Source organism: Tubulanus polymorphus, chromosome 8 (assembly GCF_964204645.1).
Source record: "Tubulanus polymorphus chromosome 8, tnTubPoly1.2, whole genome shotgun sequence".
Taxonomy (NCBI): Eukaryota; Metazoa; Nemertea; class Palaeonemertea; order Tubulaniformes; family Tubulanidae; genus Tubulanus; species Tubulanus polymorphus.
In genome coordinates this window covers 12,442,891-12,461,291 of record NC_134032.1, presented here as the reverse complement: position 1 = coordinate 12,461,291, position 18,401 = coordinate 12,442,891, and the positions used below count along the sequence as shown (strand labels likewise).

General features: G+C 38.0%; 4 protein-coding genes across 6 annotated transcripts; 3 read left to right on the top strand and 1 right to left on the bottom strand.

The window, feature by feature from the left end:
- Positions 1-374: 374 nt before the first annotated feature.
- Positions 375-3,884, bottom strand: LOC141909676 (uncharacterized). Its single transcript, XM_074800240.1, has 5 exons — positions 3,811-3,884; positions 2,618-3,410; positions 2,163-2,312; positions 1,544-1,692; positions 375-1,398 (listed from the first exon to the last, which is right to left on the bottom strand). Exons 2-5 carry the CDS (start codon positions 3,390-3,392, stop codon positions 1,231-1,233), a joined length of 1,242 nt encoding a protein of 413 aa, XP_074656341.1. The 5' UTR covers positions 3,393-3,410; positions 3,811-3,884; the 3' UTR covers positions 375-1,230.
- Positions 3,885-4,174: 290 nt separating this feature from the next.
- LOC141910013 (chromatin accessibility complex protein 1-like) lies at positions 4,175-5,823 on the top strand. Its single transcript, XM_074800703.1, has 3 exons — positions 4,175-4,348; positions 4,569-4,689; positions 5,269-5,823. The coding sequence occupies exons 1-3, from the start codon at positions 4,181-4,183 to the stop codon at positions 5,361-5,363; spliced, it is 384 nt and encodes a 127-aa protein (XP_074656804.1). The 5' UTR covers positions 4,175-4,180; the 3' UTR covers positions 5,364-5,823.
- Positions 5,824-6,095: 272 nt separating this feature from the next.
- On the top strand, positions 6,096-12,047 carry LOC141909628 (epidermal retinol dehydrogenase 2-like). The gene is made up of 7 exons (XM_074800141.1): positions 6,096-6,191; positions 8,291-8,456; positions 8,856-9,040; positions 9,390-9,521; positions 10,144-10,388; positions 11,027-11,152; positions 11,355-12,047. Exons 2-7 carry the CDS (start codon positions 8,309-8,311, stop codon positions 11,446-11,448), a joined length of 930 nt encoding a protein of 309 aa, XP_074656242.1. The 5' UTR covers positions 6,096-6,191; positions 8,291-8,308; the 3' UTR covers positions 11,449-12,047.
- A 507-nt stretch (positions 12,048-12,554) lies between these two features.
- Positions 12,555-18,401, top strand: LOC141910129 (uncharacterized). Of its 3 annotated transcripts, none has more exons than XM_074800846.1 (6): positions 12,555-13,107; positions 13,403-13,544; positions 14,002-14,034; positions 15,770-15,905; positions 16,898-17,049; positions 17,590-18,401. In XM_074800846.1, exons 1-6 carry the CDS (start codon positions 12,570-12,572, stop codon positions 17,756-17,758), a joined length of 1,170 nt encoding a protein of 389 aa, XP_074656947.1. In that variant the 5' UTR covers positions 12,555-12,569; the 3' UTR covers positions 17,759-18,401. The 3 variants fall into 3 exon arrangements, with proteins under 3 accessions (XP_074656947.1, XP_074656948.1, XP_074656950.1); XM_074800847.1 differs by lacking the exon at positions 15,770-15,905 and adding an exon at positions 14,227-14,347; XM_074800849.1 differs by lacking the exon at positions 14,002-14,034.

Sequence of the window (18,401 nt, the reverse complement as noted above, 5' to 3'; positions counted from 1 at the left end):
TGGGTCCTGAGAGCGAAGTACGAATGATCAGAAATTGGAAGAATGGTGATAAAGTATCACAGACCCAGTTGAGAGACGGTGTTCAAGTCTGGCCCTTGCCTTTGTTCAATTTCAAAGCGAATGGCTCTTGGTAATATAACCAGACCTGGATCTGCGATCAAGAAAATAGCCAAAACATGACACAACATAAGGTTACATTATTTTATAATCTATTTCATAAAAAATGTTATACACCTTTAACGATACACTGTAAAATAAAAAAACACATCCTCTTTATGTATTTTTGGTAAAATCTATATTACAAATTGTAAATTTTGAGTATAAGTTACATATTTATTTTTATATAACGTTTCAGTAAATATAAAAAGCTCTTTTTAAACAAATAACAAGTTTCTTTTGGAAAGCATTTAACATTAATTTCATTATACCCGTATCACTATATATTTACTGAAAATTTAATCAAAATTTCATTCCTCCAATTGAATTTTTCACACGATTGATCACAGTAAGATTCATTGAGACATAATCAGTTATAAAAATGTGCAAGTACCGTATAATTTTTAATCGCAAATATTAATTGATTGGTTCATTATGCAGTGTAAAAAGCATTTTATGAAAGCCCTAGGACAGTTTAATTACAGAAATTTTATTACATGTATATTAGATGATTGACTTATCGGTAGTGTCTACTTTAAATAGAGTAGACTCTCATCATCATCATCAGTAAAGACGGATCTGTGATAGGCTCGTGAAAGCCAGTAATTATCCTCCCCTCCCTTTCTTGACTAAATTTCAAATAATTGAGGAAGAGTTAAAGAAATACAGTAAACTCTTAAACTCAATTAAAAATGAGGACTGGTAAAATTCTACCAGGAGGATAGTCAGTTACTGAGCAGCAGAAGTCTAACGCAAATATTGAGCAATTTCAATGAGATCAAGGACCCAGTTCCACTGGAAAAGTTGATATTTAAACCAAAGATCGAATGATAATGATTTTAAATTGGTGTTCCAAATGACATCTCTGTGTCCTGGGACGTTTCAGCTCTAAGAGTCAATTTTAACCCAGATGAGTGGAACTGCGCTAGTTTTATGAAGGTTATGCTTAAAGCATTCTAATATTTAGAACATTGAGTAACCAATAGCGAATTAACTGAAAACCTAAAACGGTTTTCGTTGTTGCACTTATTGGAAACAAGAAGTAACCGATATACATAACTCGTAGAGAAACACTCATAGAATGTTACAAACTCGCGATGAACTCTTGGAAATATCGCGTAATTCCGATTCTAAGCGTTTCGCGTACGTTTCTTTCTCTTCGATTTTTTCGAGCAGACGCTGTTGTGAGATTCGTAGCTGCGAGATCTCCGCTTCTTTCAAATGCTGTTCCCGCGATAATTTCTGCGTCCGAAAAAAAAAAAAACATCGTAAAGTGGATATAAAACATTTTGTAAAAGTTACATCTACGCGCAAGATTTAACATAATGTGGAAGATGACGATTTTCAAAAATTGATTATTTTAACAATTTAAGTCCTAACATCCTACCATTTTGCTCCAAGTAATGATATCACTGGCTTTTAAGGGTCCCTGTAAACTGGCGTCGCGTCGGATATAAACTTCACTCTGTCCGTACTCGTAGAGTTGGTCTTGCGTTTCACCCTTACTAACACGGATTTCGATCACTTTTAATTCACCTGAAAAAAAACCCAAAAATTTAAGCAATACTGTTGCAAATGAAGAAGATGCCATAATTGTTCAATTATTTCCCACTAAACAAGCTCCAATCAGGAAATAGGTGGCAATCAAGGATTCCACTTATGACAGGCAAGGATCTTCCAGTTTCGAAAGTAGTAACTCCTCAGTCTTGCAGATTCAAGGTGGAATATTGAACTGTTCACTTGGAATGAACTGTTTTCTTAATTAATTCAACAATTAACAAAAACTATACCAGTATGTATATATTTGGTGGGTTCTGTGGTCATGCATGGACTCAGGAGCCTAAAAAATTCATTTCAAATCTCATAGAAAATGAACTAATTTTGAAAACATTTGAGGACTGAGTGCTTGTTATGTCATCTACCAGGATAGCTGATGTCGCGGTTCCTCAGTGTAAGTAGTAGGTTTATGTACATGTGATGGGGTAGGGGAAAGGTGTGGCTCTTACCGGCGTTATAATCTGAATGTAGTACCGGTATTATATCTATATGATACATATGAGGGTATACAGGAGGTTGTATGGTTTTAATCCAGCTGTCTATTTTTAACCTGAGCTTATCTTCGTTTTTACGATCCAAATCTATTCCACTCACATGCCCTAAATAAACAAAACAGAAAATAGATTTTTAAAACAGAATTTTAGAAACTGCGGTAGAGATTCTGAGGGCATTGAGGATGAGATGACTGCCTCCAAAAAACCCTAATGATATATGACATCATCTGAAAATGTGTTAGGTTAGGATTTTTCAAGCAAAGGGGATTTATGAAGGTTGCTATCATTTCTGAAAAAGCTGTATCAGATCCAATCACTACTCAGGCTAAAAGAATTAATATCTTGTTTCTCCTTATCAAATTTCAGGGTCATCTTGTGAACTGCAATCATTTGTAATGCATGAGACTGACCTGAATCTAGGACTCCGATATAAAGTGTTCCTCCTTCGCTGTTCAGAAATCCGACCGTGTATTTCAACAAACACCGTTTGAAATGTTTATGAATGAAGTTCCCGGCGCCGCTTTTATACTCGACGAATCGTGATTCCGTCTGTGTCAGCTCCTGTCCGCGGATATAAACCCGATTGACGGCGGAGTCGGTCATCGTTGATCTGGACGGCATCGAAGCCGGACAGCTCGCCGACACGCACGGCTGCCGATGATGACACGGCGGTTCTTCGCGTTGATCATCGTCGATCTCAGCGGAGGCGTCGGTCGATTCCTCGAATCCACGGCTCAATCGCGTAAAATCCGTCGAATCCCGATTGAATCGTTTCAAAACGTGATTCCGTTCGCGTTCGTGCCGTTTTCGAACGCGTTCCATTTTACATTCGACTCGCAGTTGTTTCCACGGCGACACTAATTCCGAGAGACAGACGGATTTCAAATCGACGGTCGAATCGGATGCTGCGACCGACGACAGGGCGTTGAGCAGGTCGGTTTGTTGTCGCGAGTTTTCGAGGTATAAATACGCGAAGCTCGAACCGCCGGTCGGGCGTTGCACGATGTGGATCGATTTGCGCGCGATTTTAACGCCGAATTCTCGCGCGAGTTCCCGCAGCGTTTCGCGTAGTCGATACGCGGGAACGTCGTCGCGTAGGTTTCCGATGAATATTGCGGTGTCGTCGGGGATGATGCTGGTGGCCATTTTGTCGGCTTCAAATAAAAATGATGATCCATTCTTCATGACTCTGGTTGTTTCTTCCTGGATGATCTGGTGATTAAATTTTCTCATTGACAGTTTTGTCAGTTTACAATTAAGGACCCAGTTCCACAGTTGTGGGTTAGAGTTAACTCTGAGTAAACGTTAGTTCATTTTCAATGAGTTAACGCTAACTCATGACTGTGGAACTGGATCCACGGGCCAGTTGCTCAAAAAGGTTGGTTTCAGATAACAGGCGGATAAATACCCATTTTACAATCAACATTTTTATTTTCATCATGTCAACTATCCGCTGGATAACTGTAACCAACTTTTGAGAAACTGATCCCTGGGGGTCCTGATTATTAAGTCAAAATTGAGTGAACTTTCTGATTTGAGATGTCAAAATGTGTTTTGAAAACCATATAGTAACAAGAACTCTGATCCTCTGATTAACTCTTACCAACTTTGGAGCAACCGCAGCTCCTGGGTACTGATTATGTCAAAATTGAGTGAACTTTCTTCTTCTGTCTGGACTGATTCGAATCGAGGAGAGGATGTCAAAACGTGTTTTGTTTGTTGGGGGGAGAATTTCTCTTATATTTACGAATCCCACTGTTTCAAAATTTCAATTATCTGTTTCAAAACGCATCTAGAATTGCGCTAATTGCCTTCCCATATTGTGACATTCGTTGTTCGACGAGATTTGTCATCGTTTCAACATCGCCGCGACGACATCGCGACACCGGCGGCCATTTGTAAACAGCTGCCCAGAAACGGAAGTCGACACTCGCTATTAGATCCGAATCGCCGGAGAACGATTCGAATCAAACATGGCCGAAAAGCAGCTAAATACATCGGCGAATAAAAGCCCGACGAAACCGTCGATAAAACCGGGTGGTCTTCTGCTGCCGATATCGCGAATCAGAACTATAATGAAGAGTTCTCCCGATGTTACCACAATCAGTAATGATTCACTGTTTTTAGTCACCAGAGCGGCCGTAAGTAGCGAAATAGTCTATCATTGTCGCGCTAATTATCGAACAAGGTCCGGTTGAAATTATTCGGGCGCGTAGCGCGTATCAATTAAACAATTGATTACAACTCATAAAATTACTTATGAATATCAAACCGGTTCCCTATTGATAGTTACCAGATGTGAAGCTATTTTTCGTTCTAGTTCTGATGCCAAGATTTTTTTTTTTCAATTTTATATTTCAGGAACTGTTCATCGAAGATTTAGCCGTTAGTTGCATGGAAGAAGGAGATGACCCGAATAACGTCGTTTACAATACTTTGGCGAAATTCGTAGCAGAAGATGAAAATCTTCAGTTTCTACAAGGTATAAACATTTTTTTTTTCAAATTGATAAGAAATTTGTTCAAAATTTTATAGCCAAAATTAGGTTTCTTTAATCAATAAAATCTCAAGTTTCATTGCCAAAGTTTGATACTTAAACCCCTGAATCCTTGGGTTCGTGATGGGTTTGTAAGGTGCATAGAAAATAACCATAGAACTCTTCTATGAAATAAATAAACCAGTATTTGTTTGTATTGGCTTTACATCGCTTGGATTTTTCATAAAAATCAATCAAATGAGGGGGACTGCTCCCTGTTAGGCCTATAAGATTAGAATTTGATTAATTTTTTAGAAAGATTGATTGTCACATCTAATTGATAAGAAATTAGTTCAAAATTTTGTTGCCAAAATTAGGTTTTTTTAATTTACAAAATCTTTTTAAGTTTCATAGCCAAATTTTGATATGTAAACCCCTGTATCCTTTAAGTTTGTTAGGGACATAGCAAATCCTGTATAGAAATCAATTGAATAAGGTTATGATTTTATTAAATTTTTAGAAATGATTAACTGTCACATCAATCTTCGTATCGCTCAAGTTGTCTTTCATCGTTTCTTTCTTTAGACATAATTCCTCAGAAAATAAAAGCGAAGGACTACATCGACATGATGAAACAAAATGCGGAATTAGTGATTTTAGACAGCGAGGATTCCAGCTGAAGTCTGTCAGAGTAAACACACGTTAAATGAGATGACATTATTTTTCTATCGACGCTGAAAATATGATGAAAACTGGAATCGTCCCACTGTTAAATTGGATTTAACTGAATTATTTTTTCAGTGAATCAGAGTCAAATTTTCACTTATTGCAACCAGGAGCTGATTCAACAATCTTGGTTTGAATCAGACTCATTATTTAAATCATTGCAAAATGGAGTAATTTTAAGTCAAACTTTACCAGCTACTGGAGCTGAGTCTAGTTCCATTGCTGTTTCTGACTCTTGGTGGAGTTAACTATATCATAACTAGAACTACTAGTAGGTTCTGTTCGTGAATTAGTTTAGAAGTTTAGGAGAAATTCTCTTTCTTCGAGGAAATATTTGAACCTTACGTCATAACTTTAAAGGTCTTGTTTTTGTACCAGGCAACTGCATTTCATTTTTTATTCAAACACAATAAAGAAGGCATGTTTAAATACAAATTTTCCAAATTTTTAGTTGCATTTATTTTCAATGGCTTTGGATCATGGTTTTATAAAAAAGTGACTGACTGTAGCAGATAACTGAATAAATCCACTTTCAATAATATATATGAGAGGCAAAAGTTTTACAAGAAGGCCCCGCCATGCTTCCTAAGTCGAGGCCCGGAAAAATGTATTTATACGGTATAGGATCCTCGGCCAAAATTAACAGCTCGATTGTGGTGCCATCTAAAAAGATATTGTTGAACTATTCACATCCACCTGAAGCAACGATTGAAGTGTCGACTTGTGAGTGGTTTATTTTTCGTTTTCTGGTTGCTGTAACTATTTCGGAGTGGTAACAACGCGTAAGTAAGCTTTAATAATTAACGATTTAACTAATTGAAAATCAAGTTACTGATGTCACGATCTAAGAAAGGAATAATGAATGCATTATTCGAGGGTATATCAATTGTTGATTTGGATTTGGGGCCCACAGCATACTAGGGGCTCAGATAAAGAACTAGCTGGTATAGATAGGATCTTCTTCAATTCTATTAGTAGTAACTCAGTTGCTACTAACAGAATTAAAGAAGACTTTTTAGCAATCCTCCGATTCATTACAAAATGGATACCTACCCCGGTTTAGAAACAATAGTTTCACTTGTCATATTCGAAGATCAAATTGAGGTGTGAGTTCAAAAGATTTAGAGAAATATCCCCATAAAGATTGATGTCAGACAAAAAATAGACTATATAGTATCCTTCGATATCCCAGAAACTACAGTATCATTTCCAAACTATTCGAAGGTGATTTTTGAAAGGTCATTGTCCTCTCAGAAAATTGTTCAATTGAACTACAAATCTAAAATCAGACAAATTGTTCGAAAAGAATGGGAAGTCCTCTGGAACTATTTCAAATATCTTTATCAAAATTTTTATATTTTCATGACATTTTGATCTGCTGTAAACCTCTCATATCACATCAAAAATACATTAAATTACTTTATGCATGAAAATGCATTCAATTTTTTAACTGCGACCTACTTTGAATATGAAAAGCTTAAATTGTGTCTTTTCAAACTCAGTCCCTCGTGCATTTCAAACAGGTTTTTTATTGAGATTTACGTGGCGCGTGTATTGACCTTGGTACCTCGATACAACCATGCGCTTGCAAATTATACATTAAATGAGCAAATTTTTATCTTATCAAATTCGTCGACATAATAAATTGACATCCTTACGAAGATACCATCTGAGTGGTAGGCTTCAGGTCAAGGTTGAGGCAACGTTATCTTTCTGAGTTCAAGAATTATAAAAAAACAAGTCATATCTTTTTAAAAATGAATCTTGTAGCCTATGCTTTGAGTTTTTCGACTCAACCAACTGAGCTCCAATCAAGGCAAGCAAGTTTGAGGTTTCCCTCTGAAGTCGCCACAAGTCAATTTAACATCTAGCCTATCGTTCCTCATCTACTGTAGTCAAAATCTTTTTCAAGTTCAGAGATAAATAAAAATCAAGTGATATACTATTTATGATATCATGTTTTCGAATTGAGATTTGTGCAGTTTCAAGTTAAATAGCTATGACCGAAAATATATTATTTCTGCAAGCGCAACTATGAAATTGTAGCTTAAACGTTGGAGATGTTTTTCTCAACAGACAACTCAGTCTCTGATTCTGTTGTTTAGTTGTTTGAAGCGTAGCAGATTGCGCCTTTAGCTTATTGATGATGATATGCACAGGTTCAATTGAGTCATGATTTATATTTGGTGTCTTCAGTGCGAAAATAGACTCGGTATCTGTGTTAATGTGCAATCGTAAATAACTATCCCTGCCTCCGAGTTAATATATTCCCTACCCCTATCATCTCTCTTCCCCCCTCTCCCTAGCCTGGCCCTCTCTCCCTCAACCTTTCACAATCCCTAGGCCCTTCCAAGCCTCTCCCAATCACCCCTGGCTCTCTCCATCCCCCATATCGATCTACTTCTCCCAGCCTGTAGTCTCTCTCACTCGCACAGACAGAGAGAGAGGTGCGCGTGAGAGGGACTACAGGTAATGCTTAATTTGTTTGTCTAGGAAATCATTGAATTGTTGAAATAGAGCCAGAGTTGAAGTAACTCGGGAATTTTTAGCTGAAAGTTCCCTGAACTGAGAAATTGTTTTGCAGTCAAGTAAAACAGCTGACACCCGACCATATTGAAAGCCAAGAACAGGATAATCCAAAATAATCTCCATTTACCTCATTAAGATGGATAAAGAAATTATTTATTTAATAGGATCATAGTTTAGAATGTTATGACTAGGCAGGCCTAACCGGTTTATGACAAAGTTATGCACAGAAACCCATATGCGGTAGCAATCGCATATAGCTTATTTTGAATAATGCAAGATCGCTGCTATGGCAGAGAAATCGCAGATTTTGCTGCTTTGAATTATATTTCCTCTTTATATTGTTTAATTACAGCTTTTTTAGCGATTCAAGATGGCTGTCATGGCAGAGATATTGGATTTGCTACGAGTGTTGGTATTAACTATTTATTACATAGTTGAATCGTGGGTGCTATTTTTCATTCCGGCTTCGATGAAGAAAAAAAATATCAGTGGAAAACTAGTGCTGATCACTGGAGCTGGTGAGTTCATTTTAATGAATCATTGAAGTCCTCGAGAATGAGAAACTAATCATAATTTTACTGAATCGTTGAAGTCATTGAGAATAAGAAAGTTGTCATCAGAATACAATAAGTAGGTTTTGCTGAATTCCTATTTTCTTGGGTGAAATATTTGGTAAGCATGTAAACTATTATTCATGATTTAGATTCCTGGTCATCGCAATTAAGTGAGTTCTGCTGTTGTAACAAAATTATTATTTAACTGAATTATTGAAGTTATTGAGAATGGATAAAGGTGGTCATTTGTAACTAATCATTATTTTGTCCAAACACTGGATAAAGTTGAATTCGATCTTAAAGACTGTTGAATCCTGATTTCTAATTTTTAGGAACTGTTGAATTCTGATTTCTAATTTTTAGGAAGTGGTCTCGGTCGATTGATGGCTAACGAATTTGCAAAACTCGGATGCAATTTAGTTTTGTGGGACGTCAATGAAAAAGGCAACGAAGAAACAGCTGCTGAGGTGGAGAAGTACGGAACTACGGTGAAAGCTTACAAAGTTGATCTGAGCAACAGGGAGGCGGTCTATGAGGCTGCAGAAAAGGTAGAAGACGCCCCCTAGTGGTTTAAAACTTCACTCATCAGTTAGGCCTACCATACTTCAAAGAAATGAGAGAAAATGGTTGAAGGATTATTATATTGAATTATGAATGAATTAAGAACTTTTAAACTACTGTTTAGATATTTTAAGAATTCACTGATTAAAAGTGAAAAGGCTTCTATAGATTAAAGCTTTTCAGTTGAGATGATATGTTTTCAAAAATCGATATAAGAAAAGCGAAGAATTGGACTTTAAAAGACATTTGACAATTTTTATGTTAATTTCCAAAGCTTTTTGAAAGAATTCAATGAAATTAATTTCACAAAATGTTTCTAAATTTTTCAACTTTCAGGTAAAACAGGAAGTCGGACACGTTCAGATTCTCGTGAACAACGCGGGAATCGTAACTGGTAAAAAACTCCTCGAATCGCCCGATCACATGAACGTCAAGACATTCGAAGTGAACGTTTTCGCACATTTCTGGGTAAATATCCTTTCTGAAAATTGATCGAACGTTCTAGCTACCTGATGAAAAGTTTCAATAATTCTCGTGAGTGATAGTAAGTCAAGAAGAGAAACCCTTTAGTATCCATTTCAAACTTCTAATCTCAGCAGATGGATTCCTCGCAGTAGATGCGTCTGATTCCTCTCACAGCAGATGGATTCCTCCCAGGAGATGCATCTGATTCCTCTCACAGCAGATGGATTCCTCCCAGTAGATGCGTCTGATTCTCTCACAGCAGATGGATTCCTCGCAGTAGATGCGTCTGATTCTCTCACAGCAGATGGATTCCTCGCAGTAGATGCGTCTGATTCCTCTCACAGCAGATGGATTCCTCCCAGGAGATGCATCTGATTCCTCTCACAGCAGATGGATTCCTCCCAGTAGATGCGTCTGATTCTCTCACAGCAGATGGATTCCTCGCAGTAGATGCATCTGATTCCTCTCACAGCAGATGGATTCCTTTCAGCAGACAGATTCTTTTCAGCAGACGGAATCCTCATATATATATATAATTTTGATATATATATATATATATATCCTCATATAGCATATCATATGAATCAGATTCACTTAATGAATGAATCTTATTCTTTCTTGCCAGACGTGTAAAGCATTTTTGCCGAAGATGATCGAAGCGGACTCGGGACACATCGTCAACATCGCTAGCAGCGCCGGACTCGTCGGCGTGAACATGTTAACTGATTATTGCGCGAGTAAATTCGCGTGCGTCGGTTTCGACGAAGCGTTGCGCGAGGAACTGCGTGATATGGGTAAACTGGGCGTCAAAACGACGGTCATCTGCCCGGTTTTCATCAATACAGGAATGTTCGACGGAGTCACTATGAAGTAAGTTCACAGTTGAAGTAAAGTAGCTACAGTCCACAGTGTTTTCAATAACAAATTAACAAGCCAGGTACCTTTGAAAAACAGGAGGGTCCCATAATATGTCACAGTCCCTGAAACGAAAGCTGGTTTGAAAAAACAGGCGGGTCCTTTACAAACGACAGACGGTGCTGGGACCTGGCTCTTATTGAAAACGCTGAGTCCTTCATCGATTTTCGGCATAATACATAATTCCTTAGTAGGGCCGATAATCGAGAGTTGACTCAATCAATCTACAGCCTGCAACTTTGTTCCCTTCAGAAATTTTATATTTTATCAATACTCGTACAATTTATGATCATCTTCACTTCACAGGACATCGCTTGAGACATTTTTTGATTGAAAATGAACTGAAAAAATTCAGACCTTTGACATTTTATCGGCACACTTTGCTACCCGGTACTAATGTTGATCATATTAAGGTAGATGAAGGGGTGGTTCCGGACTGCAGTATGTCGGACGGGATGGACAGATTGATTCATGCATTAGTTGTTTGATAATATCCCTGTTAACCTAAAAATCCAGTTCAATGGAAATGAAAACAAGCTGAAATGCCATCTGGTGGGATAGAAATAAACTTTTATCGTACGTTCGTATTTCAGACAGGCGTGGTTGTGCCCGTTGTTGGAACCAGATTATGTTGTCGAGAAAATAATGGAAGCCGTTTTAACTGAACAGAAATTCGTAGTCGTTCCGAAAACGATGTACATTCTGCATCCTTTAAAATCGTACGTATTTCCCCTTGTGACATCATCGAATTTGCCTGTTGCTTAAATTCAGATTTATCCAGAAAATATGTCTGCCATTTGAATCCCCTTGTAATGAAATTTTGATCTAAGTTACAGGATTTTCATCAAGATTCCATATGAAATTCTAGAAAAATAAATTACGAAATTTTTCATCAGAAATTTGTTACGAATTCAATTTCAGGCTTCTGCCGCTGAAAGCCAGTTCCTTATTGATCGACTGGATGGGCGCCAACCGCAGCATGGACGAATTCAAAGGCCGGCAAAAATCGGAATAGTTTTGAAACTGAACTGATCAGACAGGGTTCTTATGGGCTTCCCAATTTCATTTTCTGTAATGTTTCCATACCCAGATTATAGATTTTCCATACCTCTAAGTAACACATTGCCAACCTAGAACAGGCAATGTAGGCCCATTCGAATTAAATTAGTGCCAATCATCAATACCCTTGACAAAGTGTTTTCATAAGGTCTGTTATCAAATGTGAAGTAAAGACAATTTGGCATATATAGCAAAATTCAAAATAAAAGGATATTTTAATTTTGATACCATTCCATACCTTTTCCATAGTCATTGAGGAAAAAACTAAATTTCCATAGCTTTCCCGGGGCCGGGAAAATAAATATCAATTTCCAAAACTTTCCGAAACCTGTAAGAACCCTGTTAAAAAACCAAACGGGAGTGCCATAAAATTAAGTTATATTTTAAGAAGCACCGATGCGAAACCTGCAGTGCATGTATCTGCACTTTTATAAATGTTGTATATTCAGGAAGTTTGTAAAATGTGTCTGAAAAATTTCTAGTATTCACAAGAATTCTTCCTCCTACAAATGGTATTAATGTCTCTTTTTTGTGGTCAATTTTCTATTCTGTGAGAATAAAAAGTAACTTGCAAGAGAAGTGTCGTAAGTGTTGGTTGTTTGTTGTAGTTTCACCGTGTCGGTGGTCATTGGTACAACTACGGTGTGTGAAGTCTACCTTGACAATCACTTTTTGAAAGTCAATAAACGGCTCCCAGAACGTGATTTTTTGAAATAAACTGGACGAGAGATGAATTTGGTCTTCCATCATTAAGAGCCCCCAATAATGATCTAATCATAATCATTAATTCAGTCCGATGTTCCAAGTCTTGGTCGGCCTACATTCAAAAATGTCTTGTTACCTATTGATATCATTTTATATTTTGTACGTTTTTGTTTGATGACGATAAAACCAACACAGCAAAACAAAAAGTCCGAAATCTTCTTACTTTGAATTTTTATTAGCCACAACGTTTCGAATAAATGTTTTGTACCAAACAACTGAGCAATAAAGTAAATTTTAGTTGAAAATCGAAAAACCTGGCTATACGGGCATCCATCTAGTCACTAGTCTCAAGCTGGTGTCATGTGACTGCCAATGGTCAAAATGGCGGACGATCACGACAAACCAGAAGGGCGTCAAAACGATTTAAAAACGGTCGATTCCGAGTCGTCTGCGCAAGCAGGGACACCCTTACCGAACGTAAATCCTCCCAAGGATCACTGTCCTTCGAACAGACTCGATTCGGGGCCGAATTCGTCGACAGAAAACGGAGAAAAAGCGCCCGAAATGGGACGACAAAATCCACAGCTCACCCACCGACAACGGAAACAAAATCAGAGTTTTCTGTGTACACGTCATCATTACAAAAACATTTCAGAATATACGAATTCGTGTCGGACTTGGTTATGGCAGAATCAGTATTTACAATATTGTAATCAAGCGAATGCATTTCAAAATTCAATGGTGCCTTTTTATACTATGAGTTTAATGGCGTCGATGTCTGCGCCAACTGCGCAGCAACAATCGCCATATCCTAGCAACGGTGGTTCATTCGGTAGTAGTATAGCTGGACAGCAGCCGTCGGTATTTAACGCAAACAATAACGTGGCAGCCAATCAGCAACCAGCTGCAGGTAAATAATATCTGTTTTATATAGATCCTCACTTGCCACAGTTAGTTGATATCCTACTACACACTAGCGCTGCTGGTGGATCCTCACTTGCCACTGGTGGAATCCTCTATTGCCGTAGTAGTTGATGTCCTACTGCACACTATCACAACTGGTTGACCCTCTATTGTCACAGTAGGTCCTACTGCTCACAAGCCCATTTGGTGGATCCAACTTGCAAAAGTGGAATCCTCTAACCACAACCAAATTCTAGCAGGTTTCGAAGGCGTAGCTGAATTTATTGTGTTCTTTCTTTCAGGTGCTGCAGCTGCTGCTGGTACGGTATATCGAATACCTCCCATCTGGAAGCGCGTTGTAGCTGAATTCATTGATTTTATTTTGTTGTTGCTGATTAAAGTTGGAGTCACATGTGTCTTAGTAGACATTACAGGCAGCATCAGGTAGAATACTCTTCTTTATATCTCAGATAACCCAGATTAGGTGAGGATTTTAACACTGGATCCATACTTTAGATTTATCGCTGGATCCAGTTCCACAAAACTAATTTGATTCTGACCCCAGATCCACAGTTTTGTGGGATTAATTTGTTTCAGAACCCAGTTCAACAGTTGTGTGGGTTTGATTTGACTCTGGATCCTGTTTAGGCCTAATTCATGGGTTTAATTCAATTTGGATCCCAGTTCTACAGTGCTATTGGTTTACCGGGGTAATTTGACTCTGGATCCAGGCCCACAGTTTGTAATTGGCTGGTGGCATTTGCCCTTTAAATGGAGTCCAATGACAATATTTCCTTTGTATGACTTAACATTACCAATCATTGATAGTATTGGGAGGGAGCGAAGATTTATCTGACAATGAGAGATCTTAATTTATTACTCGAAATTCCAATTTTTACAGCGGTTTAACATTCGATGAAATGATTGCAAAACTGTAAGTAATAATTAACTTTTATTAAAATGAAAAAGTCAATGCAAAATTTAATTCATAATTTGTGGTTGAAGTAATTGGCACAAGGGATGGTGTTAGCTTTCTTCTTATAGGTGGGCGGGTATTTTTTATTTCGATTGGCAGGTTAAAATCCATCTTTAGACGATAGTTTTTGATATCTCATTTTCCATTCAGCAAAGTGCCGCGATATTCGTTGCCGTTTTTCGCGGAATCTCAAGCGCCCGTTAAAATCGACGATATTTCGTTGATGTTATCGTGGGTGTTTCTCTATCGGAATATTGTCGTATTGTTCGAGGTCAGTATCGCAGCTGCAATATGCTCTGTATCGCACCTGCATCCACTGTGTTGCAGCTACCACGTATCCGTGTGCAGGGTCCCATCTAAGGAATGAAAGCCACTTGCCCGGGGGGCAAGCATATCTGAAATTTTGCTTGTGTCCTCCAAAAAATACTTGCCCTACACGGGAAGTCCGATAGGTGGCACTATCATCCGTTGTATCGAGTGGGAAAGAAGCTTTGTGAAATAAAATTGCACTAGCCCTGCGAACAAGTGATAATGATAACCTATTTACCCTGATGAGAATATACTTATCCTGACAATCGGACAAGTGCTTAGATCGGACCCTGCCGTATATGCGCTGTATGCAGATATCACAGTTTTTGTGTATACAGGGGCAGATCTAGGAAACCTGGGAGGCTGGGGTCTAAAAGAGAATAAAAGGCATTTTTCAGATAAGGCAGGTATGTTGTGCTAACAGGTATTAGATATTTTCTACAAGATACATCGGAAAATATACAATTTCTGAAACGATGAGTGTCAAATTTGCAGGTTTTAGCGATTTTTGTCTTGACGAAAAGGGCAACTTCATTGGGAAGGCACAGGTTCATACCCCGGAGATCCGCCCCTAGTATACTACTGTGGGAATGCATCAGTATACATTGCATCGCAGCTGCATCAGCATACAGTACATTGTAGCTACAATGGTAGTTACAATTTAACCATGAATATTGCAGCTGCATCGTGTGTTACTTGTATCTAATCATGGATGTCGTCAGGAATTTTCACAAGATGTCGAAATCAGCAATAACCAAAATTTTGAATTTTTAGAGCATCTGAAGCAATTTTAGGCCTTTTTAAAAATTACTTGGAGGACAGATTTTATAAAGAACAAAAAAATGGAAGGGGCGTAGAAAAATTAAAGTTGAAAAAAATTTGTTATTAGATAGGCTTTCGAAATGGAAGGGAACAGGAATGAATTTTCTATGATTTTCCACATAAATCCTCGTAAGGGCTTGGAAGCAATAAAAGAGCAATGAAAATTGCTATGAATTTGATTCAGATGATGGGAGAAATGAAAAAAACATTTTTGCAAATCACAAGATTTTGCAAGTTAAAAAATCGAGACGGGTAATGAAAAAAAAAATGTTCCGAAATCTCATGATATTTGTCTGGGCAGACAGATCTGTACTCCAAGCCATTATTGAGAAAAGGCCTTAAAATGGTATAACTTTTATTTCACTTCTGTCACAAAGAAAATAAAATTATAATGATAAGTTGGTTGCACTAAATTTTGTAAAAACAAGGAGGGTCACTCCGATCTCGACCCGCCGCCCTGACGACAGTCTTGCTAAAACTCACGCAACATCCGCTCGCAGCTGATCGCGATAATCTGTAATTTCTCACCGCTTTACGTGTGTTGTTGTAAATTTCGTTACAGCGAATTGCATCCTTTAAACATTGACTTGGATCGTATCCTAGCAACGGGCGAGATCGATTACGAGCAAATGATCGCCTTGACAACCGAAGTCGTTGTCATGGAAACGGTTAACCGCGTGTTCATCAGTATATTTGAGGTAAAAGAAAAGTATTTCATTTTATTTTTTGTTTCTTCAACAAATCCCCCACTACGTGTACCTATCTTTATCTTTAGTAAGTAATGCGGCATTTTCCATCCGAATCAAAATTTGGTATCTTCTCCTGTCATCTCATGTTTTCCTTCATTTGTGAAAAATCTCACCGTTTACCGACTGCTCGGGGTTTGGCTTCAGTGTTTTAGAGGATGCATTTCGGAAATATTCGCTTTATGTTTTCTGCCTAGCAGTAAAATTTAAACGTTATTGTGATCATCTCTTTCTGTGTAACCTCTTCACCGGCAGTTACCCCTTCACACTCACAGCACAGTTCGTACATTCACCTTATAGTATAGTCACACTTTCAATGGGGAACCGCAACGCCACCTTTTATCGCCAGATGGCGCGATGAGCACTCCGTCTTTCGTAGTCGAAATTAATTCATTTATGAATCTGCTTCCTCTCTTAAATCCATATGATTATCAATGGACCCACCGAACGTACATTAAAATCATTTTTCTTTAGTAATTGATTGATTTTAGAGAAAAGTTTATTTGATTTTATCTGAAATGAAGAAGAACGTGGACTGAATAAATACTTGTGAACCCAGTGGATCCTCACTTGCCACAAGTGGAATCCTATATTGCCTCCGTACTGTTGCAGGTTCCCCATAAACTTGCCTTGTTCATAATAATTGCTCATGATTAATCAAAGATTTTTAATTATAGTCGATTAGTTACTTGTTCTTTGTAAATAACGTTCAATAAGAAACCCAGGGTTCATAGCTGTTCAGTTGAAATCTTTTGAAATAAGCCCATCAGATGCAGGGCATACAATGGCATTTACTGCCGATAATTAGATTATATCTTATCTTTGAGAAAAAAAGAAACATCTTAGGAAATACGTAGAAAAAGTGTTTAAAAATAGTATTGAAGAGTTATGAACCCGAAACCGATAAGGAAGTTTTTTTATAGATTTTATCGATTTGTTTCCAGGCAATGTGTCTACGTCACGGGGTTAACATGGTTGGTGGTTCTACCCCTGGTAAGCGACTGATGGGATTGTGCGTTGTATCGTGTATCGACGTACAGGAACTCGGTGAATCGACGATTCGTGTGATTCCCGCTGAAAATATCGGCTTCTGGAAGTAAGTAGAGAAACATGCTCATTTTCTTGAAATATGTGATGATCAGTTTAAACATTCAATGCATGATCAGTAATATAAAGGCTACTCAAGAAAACATGAATCAGGGCATTTGAATTGATCCTCATCTCTAGTGGGTCATTTGCCGTTGGACAAGAATATCCAGATCAGGGCATCCATATCTTAAGTGGGTGGCTGTGAATAATGCATATACAAACCATTGCATTAGGAGCCACCCTTTTCTCTATAGCTGCTTGACTTGGTATTGCAGTAGAACTGACCTAATTCAGATGACTAGGGACTGTTCAGATCTTCTGAAAAAATCAGAATTATAGTTTAAACGGTTCCAGGTTAGATAAACCAAATATTTCATCCGAATTAAGTAAAAATCTGCGATTGAAAAACCTGAATTAAGCAAGTTCTGTTGTATATATATTGTCGGCTTAAGGGTGCCAAAATCATTGCCTTCAGGGTCATTTCTCTAGTGGGTCAATTTTCCAGTAGAATGACTCCTAATTTACGATATGCTCTTAAATCTTTCAGCGCTCTCGTGCGGTCGGTGATCAAAAACTTTTCGTTGGCGTTTTTATTTCCGTTGTGTTTGACGGCGATCGCTTTTCAACACGGCCGCGCCGTTTACGATATACTCGCCAACAGCGTCGTCGTGGAGGCCAACATCAACAATAACAATGCAAATCAGCGGCAACAATGACGAATGAAATATCGATGCGTGATTTCGGATTTAAATCTCGGTTGTTTGATGATTGTTTTTTTGTTTTTTATTGGTGTAGTTATTTCATTATTGTACAGTTTCAACCCTAAATCACTTTCAAAGATAAAAAAGGATAAATGAAGAAATTGAATTAATTTGATATTTGATGTAAACCCTATGTGAAACGGCCTATCACAGGTTGAAACTGTTCTATACAATCAGCCCCAGCTGTTAGGCCGTTACCTAAGTCAAAGAGGATAATTCCTTAAGACGGGTTTTATGTTGTTACATTCATGGCACTAAAATGGGCTCGCCCTAAACTAAAGCACGACTGCCGCTAACCCTAGTCTAGTATCTAGTACCGGTGGCTGTTGTTCCTTCTACCGTAACAACTTCTGGTATAAAGACTAGCCAGCTAACCCTAGCTGGACGCTAGCCCTCAATGTATTATTGATGGATGATGGACACCTCGTGTATATTCTTCACAGTTTAATGTTGTGGGAGGTTGTCAGAGAGTATGTTTTGTGAACTAAGATGTTGTTTTTCTGGCCTTCAATTGAATTCACCTGTCACCAAATAGAAACTAACAATATTGTTTAATAAATTATTCTATGTAAATAGATTGTATTAAATACACAGCTTT